At 44.4% G+C, this 14,701-nt stretch overlaps 1 protein-coding gene across 3 annotated transcripts in view; it reads left to right on the top strand.

Annotated features, from left to right (window-relative positions):
- The window catches only part of NRK (Nik related kinase), a 102,395-nt gene that overhangs the window by 31,584 nt on the left and 56,110 nt on the right, over positions 1 to 14,701 (top strand). For all 3 annotated transcript variants that reach the window (XM_086619663.1, XM_086619664.1, XM_086619662.1), the window contains exons 3-6: positions 3,680 to 3,736; positions 10,955 to 11,080; positions 11,855 to 11,965; positions 13,898 to 13,988. In XM_086619663.1, the coding sequence (XP_086475789.1) occupies positions 3,680 to 3,736; positions 10,955 to 11,080; positions 11,855 to 11,965; positions 13,898 to 13,988 (385 nt within the window). The remainder of the gene's footprint in view (positions 1 to 3,679; positions 3,737 to 10,954; positions 11,081 to 11,854; positions 11,966 to 13,897; positions 13,989 to 14,701) is intronic.

Here is a 14,701-nt window from a genome sequence, read left to right as displayed (position 1 = left end):
GTGTGATTCTGCCGCATCGTTGCATACGTTAGCAGGTGCAGAGACTTTTGAGATGTATTGGTCTATGATAACGATAAATCCTTTACTTTGCAAAAATGTACAACTGTAATCAAAATAAATCTGCCAAGATGGCAGTAAAATTAGTATCTCGTGATGAAAATGTTTTTATAGAGATACATAGCTGTAGATACATATTTAGCTACGCTCTCCAAAATACTTTTTTTATGCACGCTTTTAAACTAACTCATCCGTTTCGATAATTGATGAAAGATGGATGTAAATATACAGATATGTTTACAGCTTTTCATGAGGTGAACCTGCAGCCCTCTGCATTACCCTGCACAAACTTGTGCTGGTGGGGGACGATGGGGTTCTTCATCTCAATGCAGCCGAGAAACATGGAAGACTCTTTTGAAAAAGGTGTGATAACAGTTGTTGAAAATGAATTGTTGTGAGTTGAAAATTGCACAAACCAACAGGAATTAGTTTTTACTGCCTCTTTCCTTTCAGCCTCTTGAGCAGACAGACTGAGAGAGTTGGGGTTGTTCAGCCTAGAGACGAGGAGGCTCTGGGGAGACCTTCTAGCAGCCTTCCAGTACCTAAAGGGGACCTAAAGGAAGGCTGGAGAGGGACTTTTTGCAAGATGTGTAGTGATAGGACAAGGGGCAATGGCTTCAAACTGAAAGAGGGGAGATTTAGATTCTTCCCTCTGAGGATGGTGAGGAACTGGAACAGGTTGCCCAGAGCAGTTGTGGATGCCTCATCCCTGGAAGTGTTCAAGGCCAGGTTGGATGAGGCTTTGGGCAACCTGATCTAACAGAAGGTGTCCCTGCCTGTGGCAAGGGGGTTGGAACTAGATGATCTTTGAGGTCCCTTCCAACTCAAACCATTCTATGATTCTCTGGTGGACTGAACCACTCCTCTATTTTTTTCCAGGAAAAAGGGATCTAAAAGAACATCAGGGTGTGAAGTGCATGTAGTTAACAGAACTTAATTCCATGTAAAGGCTGCTTTATCTGGTCAGGGAGTGTTTATGCAGGTGAGCCTGTGCAGAGGGATGGTTGGGTGTGAGCCTACGCGTCTCCCTCAGGCTAGTAGTAACTTTGCTCGTGTGAGGAATATAGGACACTGAGACAAGGCACGGGGCATCATCCTGCCCTCTCTGCACAGACTAAGCTCCTCTCATCCAGCAGCCAGCCCAGTTGCAGATGTGGGAGCTTTTAGGAACGCAGGATCAGGATCGAGTTGTGAGTCTCGATTAGCAGGGACATGTTTGCTGTGCCAAGGTGAATCATGACCCACAAAACAAAAGGGCTTGCTGTTTTCTTTCCCATAAATGCGAATTTTACAAACTTTTGAGGAGGGGTTTTGTTTCTCATTTGTAGTGTTAAAAGTGAGTGAGGGCAGCAGGTTTGCATGCAGTGGAAATAACTGTGGCTGCAAAATAACAAATGTCTACTATACAGAGGGACAGTTTGACCAGGTACCATGCTTTGAAATCGGAACTGAATGCCAAGCCTTTCCCCCTACCTTATTCTTATGAATATTCAGTATAAAGTGCAATGCTAGCCTAGTATTGATTGATTTACTTTTTCAGTCAAGAAGCACATCTCCATGCTTCACTGCTGTAATTGTGAAAATCAGTGTTGATTCTTGACATCACCCTTTGCAGAACGTAGAGCAGCCCGGGAGAGACTCATCATTTCGATGGCTTGGTCACCTGCTGTGCATGGTGGCCGGAGACAGGGAAATGTCAGCGTACTTGACTTGAGGCAAACTTTGGAGTTAAGTCAGGCTGCCAGCGTGTCTTGATGCCTGCAGTTAGTGGAAGGGTCTCTCTCGCTATATTGCCAAGACATTCAATGCCTGGAAACATTTGCAAACAATGGCCTCCAACACAGGAGCCGTGGCTGTGCAGAGGAAGCCTGCTACCCAGGATTGACGTCAGCTGGGATGGATGCTGACCAAACACCGGCATCTGTCGGACTGGTGCCCGGTGGCGTGTGTGTCATGGGCCCGGTGAGGGTGTGTCCTGTTTGTCTTGCTCCTGAGGTCTGTGATGATATATAAATCCTATCATTCTAGTTTATGAGAAAAAGCTTTGCAATCCCAGGAGTGCTTCCACAGAAGGAGGACGCGTATAAGTATACAAAAACTCAGCAAGATTTAGTTTTCTGTAAAAGAAAACATGACTGTGACATATCGCCTGAGAACGAGGAATCATTTTTCTTTGATGCAAAATTGCTTAGTCTTAGAAATAACACTGGTATGCAATTTTGTGCAGAATAGGACCTGAGTTTTAAAATGACATCAACCCAGCTTTTAATTTTGCAGCTGTAAATTCCACCTGCAAATCATTTTGTCTGCAAACTGCAGCATTCCGTATTTGATTTCCTGATTTCCTACGGCTTCCTTAACTGATGTCAGTTAGTTGTTTCAGTGTACAGCTTTGCAGGTACTGGTATTTCAGGAACAAAATTGCACTCTCAAAACTTCAAACCCATTGCTGAACATTTAATGGAAGTGAGGAGTTAGGACGTGTAGCCTGTCATACCCACTGTTCATGTAAGTCTTTTGATACTCTCCTCCAGAATGGGATTACTGTTGGTTGTCATGGCAAAACACTGTGTCTACAGCATCTGTTGAGCAACTTGATCTAACCAAGCCAAGAAACGGTGCAATTTACAACAAGATTCCTGGTTGCGTTTCTAATATATGTTCTTCTGAACAATGTTTTGTCAGTCTCAGTATCAAGTTTGCTCTTTTAATAGCATTATTCCCTATTACCTCCGTTTTCCTAGCTTTGTTTTCAAAAACTAGCCACTTACCTAGTCTAAAATTACCAGTTATCTGTTGCTTAATAATGGTCATGGGGTGTGGGCATTTCAGTAGTGAAGTGTGTGTACGTATGTAGGCACACGTAGTCAAAGCCCTGGGAGAGATCCTCCCCACCACTACAGAAGATTACATTTTAGATACAAAGCTTCTGCATGCTTTTGGGAGGTAGCTGAGATATAGTTAACTCAGCTGCAGTAGGAATTTTTAAAAACTAAGCATTTCACAGTAAAAATCTTTTTTTTTAGGAAAAAAAAAAAAGGTAAGAAAGTACATACAGCGTTAGTTTCTTGGCAGCCACATACAGATTGCCAGGTTGATGTCCTGAAACCCAGAGTTTTCTCTGTACCTTGAGGTGAGCCAGAACATGTTGGGTGGGGAGGTGGGTACGGTGCCAGCTACCCAGCACCTTGCTTTGCCAGCACACATCAGCACTGGCTTGCAGGACAAGAAGGTGGTTCTGATGAGGTCACCCTGGGCCTGTGCTGAGATTTCCTAGAAGGAGGAGGCTGGAGGAGCAGCAACACCTGTTGAACAGTAGTTGAGTGAAGACCCATAAACTCCTGTCCTGTTGTGCTCTGGCAGCCAAGATCTCCCAGCGTTGCTGCTTGCTTTGAACTAAAGGGGGAAATTCAGCCCCACAAAGGTAACTTGGTAGAGCATGGTAAGGATGCGAGTCTGATAACACATCAGCAAACTTCACCTTGGTAGTTTTATATCACTGAAAGGTTGTTGAGACATGATTGAAAGCCAGTACTCAAGCCCAGGTGTTACGTGCCTCATTTGTTACTGTAGACATAGTTTGCCTACCTGTTTTACTTACAGTCTTTTGTTATTTTAACAGGGTCGCCACGTTAAGACTGGTCAGCTAGCAGCAATCAAAGTGATGAATGTTACTGAGGTGAGTGCAAAACCAAAAATAAAAAAAGTTGTTATCAAGGTGCATGGAAAAATAAATAATCAGATCACAAGAAGATGGATAGCTCATATAAAGATGATCCAGTGGTATAAATTATGGTTGTTGAGCACCACTTTGTATTTCATAACGTACTGAGAGGTGTTAATACAACCAAGTTTGTCAATCGTACCTGACCAATGGTGACAAAGCAATGAGGGAATGCATTGCCATATATTTTGATGGTCTGTAGTAACAAAGAGGAGAACTCTCTTCCTGCTTATTTCTAGTTGATTATCTGTTTCCATAGATAGCAAGTAAAAGATTTCCTGGAGCTGTGCGCTACCCCTGCTGCGTTTCATCACATCCTCTCCCCTCGCATGCCAGCCATTCCTCAGAGTAGCTACCCTGACAGCTAGCAAGCAGGAACATGTTAGAAAAGCAAATGTAGCACTTTTTTATTGTTATTTGACAGATAAGAGAAGGAGGCAGTTTAATTGGCGCTGTCCCTGCTCCCATTTATAAAGTGGTGTCAGTGCTGGAACAGGGTGTTGAGAAAGTTGCTAGGTATTGATTTTTGTTTCTCCTTTTAAGAGCGCAGCCAGGAGGAAAGCAGCTGGCTTCCTTGGGACCATATTAGCCTGAGCCCCAGAAAGGCTGGGGAGACTCCCTGCTTGCTCTTCTGGAGTCTACTTGGAAGCCTGTGCTTTGGTGGGATGCACGGGTCTCACTGAAGGCCAGCTCCCTGTTCTCTGGCAGTGTAGGTATGGAGTTTGAAACTCCAAGATAAAGTTGAGTCCTCTTGAGATATTGGTGAAGGGTTATCACCTGAAATAAAAAGCAGGGCCAAGTCCTCTGGGCCAAGTCTGCCAGTGGTTCATCCGCACGTGGTGTTTTGGGCAAGCGCAAGCAAGCCTTGCCTGCGTTTTCATATGTGTTTTGGTTGTCTTGGAAGCCAGCAGAACAAGTTGGTGTCTGCATGGGCTTTGTCACGTCAAGCGGGTCCAGGACAGCTCTCTCTGCCAATGATGTAGGATTTCAGCCCTGAACAGCAAGTGGTCTGAATTGCACGTTGTTTTTTTGGGCTTAGAGGCTAGTGTAATGCTTTTACAAAGCGTATCCAAGGGCTGGTTTGGCTGTGGCTGCTGCCTGGTAAAGTACGCGTGCGTAGGTGGATTGCCAGTTTTGCTTTTCTCTGTGCACAGAGGAGGGTGCCTTTTTTAACTGAGTACTGCATTAGATTGGTGGGATTTTTGCTTTTAGCTCTATAGGCATGTTTATCATCTGGTGCTTTGGCTTTAAAAAATGCAGTGACTAAACATAGGGGCTGCTGGATTTTGGAAGGGAGAGGGGGTAGGGTTCAGGTTGCAGACATATTCCTGAGATCGGAGCACCTCTGTGCTTTGACGGAAGAGCTGGCAGGACAGGTCCTGGCAGGCACTCAGAAGTGATCCAGAGCTTCTGTGTGGACTGCTTTCATGCATTGCTGGGTCAGTCAGCTGTGTGAGAGCTGGCCAAAGATGTCACTTGTGGGCTGTCATGTTAACACCAGTGACAGTCCCTTCCTTGACGAAACAATTGAAGCAAAAACTGCAGGAAGGGAACCTTGGAAAGATTTCCTTCCCTTTGCTATACGTAACACAGTCTCCTTTGTGTGTAAGCAACAAACTGTAGCATCTAGTAAGGCCTGCTTGCTTGGAAACAAAATTTAAATGGAAGACAACCTTGTGATCCAGCTTCAGGAATTCATGTTGATAGACCTGCATGATTCTGGGAACAAAACCCACCTGTTTAGGTCTGATGTACTGCTTCCTTGCAGGCTGGAGAGCCAGCATCATACTGGGGAACCTGTCCCACTGCTTGAGTGGCAGCGGTAACCGGTGATGCTGTTTTCACATTGAGTCACTTCATGCAAAAGCAGTTGTGAGGGGTTTGCAAGTTGAGTGGTGAGGATGTTGGTGCAGCCACCTGGGGGGTTTCCCTGGTGCTCTTCCCCCACTAAACCCTGAACAAATCCAGTTCAGCAGTACGTGAGCCTTTCTGCTTTCTGACCCTAGTGCAGGGTGAGCGCCAGGCTTTCCCATTATTTCCAGCAGGGGTTGGCAGCTGCAGTCCTGAGCCCTTCAGACACCTCGCTGCAAATTCCAAGGGCTGCAGGAGATGGGGTTACTGATCCGTCGGGCCAGGGGCCACGCTGCTGGTCTCGTGTAGCGCAGAGCAGATGGGTGGTTGGAGCAGATGAGCTCCTGCTGTGCAGCTGCAGGAGGTCGGAGCGTGGGTATGGCTGAGGCTGACTCTGTACATGTCCAGGGCATCTCTGAAGCTCAGTTCTCCTATAAAATAGCAATAGCTTTGCTCTGCTTCGTAGCATTCAGTTACTGAAGCCTCTCACAGAGGTGGTGGGTCCTAACTGTGATATAGAAATCCTTTCCATCTCCAAATTTCAGGGCCATAAATTCAGAGCCTGTCAAGGATTCGGTATTTCTCTTGCGTTGTTAGTCTGCTCAGGTTTAAGTTATTTTCTGATGCTTTGGTCTTGAAAAGCTAGCTTGAGGCATTAAATAAAGTCTTTAAAATATTGAAATCCTCGTCTCCAATGTCCTGCCTGTAAATTGCACCTGAGAGCAACATCTCACGTGGAGTTTGGCTTGTGAGAAATGGAAGCTGTCACAGTAAACCTGCTTGAGTGAGACAGGAGGCTCCTGGCCCCTCTGGCCGTTTTCATCTCTGGGTGGTTATATGATCTGATCAGTGCTGCACGGGGAACGGTTTTCTTAGAGAGAGAAAATTTAATGTCATAGAAAACCAAAAGATTAAAAAAATAAAATCAAGACAAATGCAGTCTTTTTCCCTTCACCCGTCTCAAAAAAAAAAAAAAAAAGTAGTGGAGAAGAGCCGAATCCTTGAATTGGCCGTGTACCTGCTTAGAGGACTCCCCAGCTGAAGCCTCCAGTTGATCTCTCTCATTCAAAGTGGGGCAGTTCCAGAGGCTGAGTTTGGCAGAGCCCTGTGCCAGTATCGGTTGGTAGTGATTTGGGCACTAACCTGCTCAGGAATAGGTCAGTGTTGTCTGACGTGGGAGAGAATGGGATTGAACAAGGATATCTCGTATCCTGGGGGTCTGAGCTACTTCCTCACTACTTGGATATTCTGCAGTGTATTCCTCTCCCCTAGCATCATGTTTTCATCACTAGTAAAGCCAACCTAAGAAGTCATTCAGCAAATGTTTCGTCATAACCAGTACATTTCTGCCAGAAGATTATTTTTTTTTCACCAAATGTACTTTTTTTTTTCCCCCCTGGCAAGAAATCATTTCATCAGAAATTCCCCGATCCTCTCCAGCTGTGATTGTTCAGCTCAAAGATCCAGGGCACACCAAGAGCTGAGCAAATCTGCCCTTTGCAGTCATGAGCTGCCACCCTGGGCCGCTTCCTTAAGAGCAGCAACAGGATGCTGTGGTCATTGCGGGATCCTCTGGACATCTGTCAGGAAGTATTGCTGTGACATGTCACGGGGGGAGCGGGGGGAGGCCTTTGAGATGGTTGAAGGGGAGCTGGTGGCAATGTGTGCCCCCCAGGCAGGCTCAGCTTCCTGTTGCCTGACGGTGCCAAGCGAGCTGAGTGCTTGCAAAGAGATCGGATTCTTGCTGCTTTTCCCTTCAGCTATTGGTGCAAGTGATCAAAGAGCTCTTCTGCAGCAGGTCATTCTCTCTCTGTCCTTGTGTTCAGCCTTTCTAGATGGCAAAATAACAGTTAAGTGAGAAACTTGTCATTGGAACAGCCCCAGGACTAAGGGGTCCCTTGGTGGAGTTATTTATCAGCTGATGATCTCGTTTCCATTTGAGGTCAGAGGCGTGTGCTTTCTAGTTCTTTGCTTCCTAATGTCATTGCAGATAGGCCCACGTCTTCAAAAATAGCCTTTGATCAGGAACCTGTCGGCTTTGTGCATGCAGCCATCTGTGCCCAGAAACGCATTGGTTTGTGAAAGCAAACAGCTTTTTGCACCTGCACATCTGTGAGCTGGTTTCCTTTTCTTAAGCAGGATGATTTAAGAGCAGGTTTCCACCCCTCTGGGAGAGGTGGTTGATGGTAACGCTGACAAGAGGGGCGGTGGAAGGTGGAAATCCTGAGCATGTGCATGCATTGAAAAGTTGAGGGTGCTTTTGTTCCCAGTCACCCTGCTTGAAGGATGTGTGGATTTAGCAAGTTCACATTCTTCCTGGCTGGGCCTCAGGCATGGCCCATGGGGCAGAATCATTCACATTTATCCTTCTGCATTGTTTTTTCTATGTGAAATAGAGTAATTTTTCCAAAACTCATTCAAGCACTGAGAGGACAGAGTACTTTTTGTCCGTGAAATGCCCACCTGCTGTCCTGTATAGCCCTTTGCCTTACAGACTGGCTGATACTTGAAGTCACATCTCTGTCTTTGGAGGATGCAAGAGTTTGGCTCAGAGGGTTTCTGCTCAGCAGGGCAGCCCATTGTCCCATCTAAGCAGTGTCTTCCCAAGGCACTCATCCAGTACCTGAGCAGTGCGTGAGCACGGGTAACTGCCTCCATGGGCAAGGGAAGAAGAGGCATGTGCAGGGAGGGAGCAGGTTCCAGCCTTCTGAGTAGAGACACAAGGTAGAGCAAGAATTGGATCACCTTGCTGGTAATGGGAAAGGAGCATTATACATGTGCAACTTATTCTTTGCTCTTGCCAGTGATTGTGGAAGAGCCTGCCTGGAATTCCAGCTGTGTTCACAAACAGGCGCTTGCTTATCTTTGTTTTAAAAACATGGAGGTGAGATTGCAGAGGAATAGAAAGTACTCAGAAAAGAGCTGTGCCAGCATGGTTCCAGCATCCAGGAAGTTAATTGGGCAAAGGAAGAAGAGCTGAAAAAGAGGCAACAGCTCTGAGGAAATGGTTGAGATCTGCCAGCTCCCCGAGGGGAACTTTGTGAAAACTGCAGGCTGTTGCTGAGGGCGTAGGGGGAGGCTTTTCAGTCCTGCCCCACCACTGCAGAGTTCATGCAGATGAGCAGAGTTTGGAAACCCCAAAACCTTAAGATCTGAAGAGATCTTAAGTAATTTGGGGAAGGCCTTTACCAAAGATTAACGTTGCCCCTTCACATGTTTGGTTGCCCTAGCAGAAGGTGTGGGCCAGATGCAGGAGAGGCAGCACGGGGAGGAAAGGAGTCCTTCCTCTTTGTCCCGCTTTCTGTCCTTCCTCCCTAAAGATCTGTTACTAGAAACTCGTATCAGTGACAGAAGCCTTGTGGACAGGTCCAGGATGGCAGTTCCCATCTCCTTATTCTCTGCCTCCTTGCCTTCACCTGTCTATTTCCATCCTTTCACGTGCACTGTTGGAGTCCCAAAGGGAGCAGAGCCTTGCTTCCCCTCCTAGAAAGCATCAGCACAAGCTCTCAGCTCCCTTTGATTGTGCCCTGGCCACATGCAGAAATAGGACCTTGTTCATGGAGAGTTTCCCTCATGCTGTCTGGGAGTCAGCTCTGATTTCTCTTGTACACTCGAGATGCTGCACTGGGCTCCTCCTTCCCCTCACTAATTAACTCAGACAACAGCCAGGGCTGCATCAAGCTGAGGATTAAGGGTCGTCTTTTCTCCTTAATTGTAAACAGAAGATAAATGAAATATCTAGTCTAATGTGTGCAGCTTGAGAGCTCAACAAGGGGCTGTTCTGAAACCTGAAATATCTCATTTTGCTTCAAGTGGAGTTATTTTACATTTCCTATTTCCTAAAGCTTTAGACAATTAGGCTTTGGTCTGGTAATGTGTCTCCTGTGGATTGATGTTACTGGGGAAAACTTACTGGTCCCTTCTGTTCTGTTGGGAATGATTTTTGTGTAGTTGGGTTTATAAGACACATCATATGCATGTGCTAGAGGGAATTTGGCCTCAGCCTGTCAGGCTTTAAGGTTTTGCTACAGGTAGAAAGGACAATGCAGCTGGTTTTGTAAGCAGTCTGTTGTGATGGGTAAAGGAATGCTTCAATGGCAAAGCGACTGGAAAATAGCAGAAAAGTGCAGAAATATGCCCGATGAGGCTGAGCTGTTCTTGCTGCCTCTTTTTTTTTTTTTTTCTCCCTTTGGCTACTAAGTGCTGACTGGGATGTTTTGCAGCAAGGTAAATTCATTTTCAGCTTTGTCATACTCCTTTTAACCAGTACAAGGATACCTTGCAGCACCGCCACTCATTTCCTATTAAAGCAAATGAGACACCAAAATCTGCATGTGTTTCACTGGGTATTGTGCACTGTTTCTCTTGGTGGCAACACAGCAAACTTGCTAGCTCTGAGAGGACCTCTTCAGATCAGACAATTTTTTCCTGAAAATGTGCATTTCCTTCTGATGTAACAATTAAAACTTATGTTTTGGTTAGTTGTCGTATTGTGCATGGTGCTGTACTGGGCAGAAGAGAACGTCTGCCCTGAAGAGGCTGGAACAAAGACAGTGGGAAAACAGAGCTAGCCAGTGCCTGGAAGGAGGTGTCCGGGGTGTGCTAATCGCCGGCACGCCAGCGACTGAACTGATGGCATGATGTTGGAAGGGGGGAAAAAACCTCCCTGGCCCAGGTGGGATAACCTCACAGGTGGAAGGAAGGAGCAGATCCTTACCCTGCGCTGGCTCTGGAGTCTGACTTGTGGGGAGTCGCCTCTTTCGCGGCTCTGATTTCCTCCCAGCAAGACCCTCCACGGGGCTGGGAAGACAAATCGGTTGATATGCGCACTGAGTGCTTTTCCAAGGAAGTAAATAATGGAGTGTTTGGAATATTTTTTTGTTTGAATCTAGTTAATTTCTCCAAGACCATGCTACTGCATAAAGAAACCACAAATAGGGGAGTAATAGGTCCTGTCTAAGCCCCCTGAGGAGGCAATATGAGATTGTTATACCCAAATCAGGATATTTTTGATTCTTTAGGTGAAACTCTAGCAATTCATTGCTTTAGGCTGATGGAGCAGAGTGATTTCGTTGTTGGTTTAAGAACCTGTCCTTCAGTTGCAGTCTCATAATCACAGGATAACTTGGGTTGGAGGGAGCCTCAGGAGGTCTCTGGTCCAACCTCCTGCTCAAAGCAGGGTCAGCCATGGGATCAAAGCAGGTCGCTCAGGACTGGTTCCAGCTGGGTGTTGAGAGCCTCCAGAGACAGAGGTTGCCCAGCAGCCCTGGAGCTCAGTGATCTCTGGTCACCTAAGGAGCCTTCTGCTCTCTTTTGCTACAGAATGAAGAGGAAGAAATCAAGCTGGAGATAAATATGCTAAAAAAGTATTCCCATCACCGGAATATTGCTACATATTATGGTGCGTTTGTAAAGAAAAGTCCTGCAGGCCAAGATGATCAGCTCTGGGTAAGTGTTTAGTGTCATTTCTGTTCATCAGATTTATAGCTCCTTTCTTCAGAGCTCCCATGTGCTTGGCTTGGACTCTGTCTCAGTGGAACTGAAGTCATTGTTCTGAAGAATAATACATAAAAGAAAAAAAATGTTCCTCCCCTATGATTTCCTTTGAGGATGAGCATATACTTGTGACTTGTGCTGTCATTCTGATTTGTCGTTCAAGGTTTGTTTTTTTTTTTTCTTCCCCAAATTAAATGTTTCCATAATTTTGTAATTTTTTTTGTTTTAACAAAAGTGAAAGAGAGCTTGTTGTCCCCTCCTCTCCTTTTTCTTGTTGCTTTCCTCTCTCTTTTTTCAGTTGGAAAATAAAAAAAAGGGAACACAGGAATTGGCGATAAAGTAAAGAAGATAAATGAATCTTTCAATTTTTTTGGCTGCAAGATTTGTGAAGCTCTGCAACAAAATGAGAAATTTCACATTTTGAAGAAATTCTTATGTTCTTCAGTGCTATTAGCTCTTATTTTTCTGATTTTGTAGTTTCTTAAAAAAAAAAAAAGAAAAGAAATACTCATAACCTGCAATAGGAGAGGAGCACTACTGAGGTTTTTTATTTATTCAGCAATGTGTGTGATTCAGGAAATGATATTTTATCTCACTTGGCATCGGGGAAGGTCGCATGTAGTTTGCCACACCTTGATTGTGGTGGCGTGGGTGTTTGCACATGGTATCTCTGCTGGCACCTTGTCAGTGCTGCGGTAAAGGTGTATTGCCTTTGTTTTCCTGCAGTTGGTGATGGAATACTGTGGTGCAGGCTCTGTCACTGACCTGGTGAAGAAGACAAAAGGGAACTGTTTCAAGGAAGACTGGATCGCGTACATCTGCAGAGAGGTTCTTAGGGTGAGTCGTGCCGAAAGAGCTTTGTTGCTCGTTTGCAACAAAAAGGCCTTTCCAAACCTTTGGTCGCTAACATGGGTCACTAATGAGCATTAGTATTTAAAGGTTTTAATCCATGGGACTCATGGGCTGTGGTCCTTGAGTTCAGAAGAGCACCAAGAGCCAGCGTGATGGCTGCATGACATCCTGTATTATTGTAGTTAATCCTGTTTTCTGTATAAAGAACAGAAAATTCCTGTTTCCTATGGAAAATAGCCATCTTCTGAAAGTCTAGATTCTGGGCATTTAGAAAAGTAAATAAAATTTCTAGGTTTAGTAAGTCTGTTCTTCCCATCAGGAAATCTTACTGCTCATTGCTTCAGCTGTTCATGCTGTGTAAGATCTTTCTGTTCATAATTCCTTTACCTGCACACACTCAGGGGCCTCTTTCTGCACAATTAGAAGCGACGTTGACTAAACAGCATTCCAGAATCGTAAAGGTGGCCCTGCTGGGGCAATATTCCCCAAGATAATTCTTGGGGCTGTATTTCATTCTATATAGGCTTAGGGCTTTTTTGGTGGTGGTTTTTTTGTTGTTGTTGTTGTGGTTTTTTTGTGGGGGTTGTTTGTTTTTTTTTTTTTTTGTGGGGGTTGGGTTTTTTTTTTTGTGTGGATTTTTTGTTGGTGTTGTTGTTCCTGGAAAGTACAGAGGATAGAACAATTCCCAAGTGTAATCTAGTGAACTAGCCTGGAACAAAAAGTAGTATTGGAACCTGTCATTCTAAATTCAAAACCCATTACAGAGTTACTGATCCATCCTCCCTGTAATGGAGTTTTACTTCTTTTCTAAATAATGGTAAGATAAATGTGTATTCTGGGAGCTGGAATTCAAATGGCATGCCAAAGTAATGCTCGAATAGAGGTAAAGCTCTGCTTCTGGAGCAGAGTTGTTGAGAAGTGTGCTCAGTAGAGAACATTGGCCGTCTTACAAGGATTTGGCGTTAGACTGCAGGTTGTAATAGCTATAGCTGGAGAGTGTGGGGAGAGCTCTTCTGAAAAAAAAAAAAAACCAACTTAATAATCTGGACAGGTTGATCTTCATTTGTGTGGCTGTATTGTCTCTATTAAAGCAGTTGATGTTAAAACATTTGGTTTACGCTCATGCAACTGAAAACCATAACAGCATGCTGGTGTAAAACAAGAGCTTGAATTTAATCATGCTTGTTTCAAAACAGAATGACACAGTTACATGTGAACTGACAGTGTTTCCTCTTGGAAAATGTGGAAGCTGGGTGGAAGCTCTGTTTGAAGTCATTAATATTATAGAGGCTGAGCATTTTGAGTGAAGCATCCCCTGGCTTACTATAATATATTATTTCAGTGTGTTCCTTCATATCTATGCTAGTTTAACCATGGACAATTTTGAAAGAATGGAGGAGACAAGAGTATTGCAAATATTAGCTGAATGAAAACAATATTTGCTGCATTCAAAAAGAGATCTGACATAATAATTTGACGTTCCTGTGGTCCATTTACCACTGAACACAGTTTTGCTGAATGGAGAATTTAAGCCACTGTGGCCAGCCAGCTGCTGTCTCTGGTCCTTATACAGAGCATTCTGCCTTGCTCCTTCCTTCTGTTGTTTGCTTTATCTCATAGTCTAAGGAGGCATCCCTTGATTCCAAGACAGAAGTTTAAAATGTCACTAGCTTGTTCTCTTCACACTTGACTTCAGAGGTGTTCCGCTACTGTCAGGCCTGTGGGTGAAAAAGACAATCGAACTTGTTATTGCTGTCTTCTCTCCTCCCCAAAAGTGAAGTCTTCGTGTTGCTAATAAGTCTAAAGGACTTTCTCTGTGAATACAGTCGCAGAAGTGTAAAAGTGTAAAAAGGCAACAGTGTCATGCTCATGCTAATGACAGGAAGAAAGAATAAGGAAAGTCTGGTTTTCTTTCAGGGTTTGGCACATCTTCATGCGCACCATGTCATCCATCGAGATATTAAAGGACAGAATGTTCTTCTCACAGAAAATGCAGAAGTAAAACTGGGTAAGTTTCCTTAAATGTGTGCTAGAAACATGATCACAAATATTTAAGATTTCCATCTTGGCTCAGAAAGAACCTTCTCAGAAAGTGACCTAGGAGCAACAGATATGTCAAGTAGCATTAATGCTTGTGTTTATAAAGTGTCTATCAGAAAGAGCTGAAAAAGTGACATGTTTTGCAGGGGTGTCACTCACAGCCAGTGGGGAATACAGCTACTTCTGGGCAGTCGAGTGCAGAACCTGTCTAGTAAGTCACAGTACCATCAGGCCTTACAGAAGATCCCAGCATGCAAAGACTTCCAAAATAAAAAAGTTGGGGAAATAAATTATGCTAATCCATTCTCTAAGGGAAGCGGTCTTAGAGATTTTCATAAATCTGACAATAGGTGAAATTACTCATGTTTGAGGGCAACGACTGACGAGTAGCTCTTACTCATAGTCATCTCTCAAAAATGTTGGGGAGTTTACTTATATCCTTTTCTAGCTGTGACATGCCAGTGTTGACAACTTTGGACTTCCTAAGACTAAACTCAAGTGCTTATCTCTCTTGAGGAGGGGATGTCTTTCATGTTTTGGGAAGACATCGCAGAGAACACATGGCAATGATTTAAAGGAGCAGTCTCAGGGAGAGCTCTTCTCTTATTTTGAGATGATCTTTATGCTCCCTCTCTCTTCAATTGAAAGAATTCACTGTGAAGTTGGAGAACAAAAATAATA

The sequence above is a fragment of the Tauraco erythrolophus genome, chromosome 13, assembly GCF_009769465.1.
Source record: "Tauraco erythrolophus isolate bTauEry1 chromosome 13, bTauEry1.pri, whole genome shotgun sequence".
NCBI lineage: Eukaryota > Metazoa > Chordata > Aves > Musophagiformes > Musophagidae > Tauraco > Tauraco erythrolophus.
Note: the sequence above shows the minus strand (reverse complement) of the source record. Positions and strands in the feature narration are given on the sequence as shown.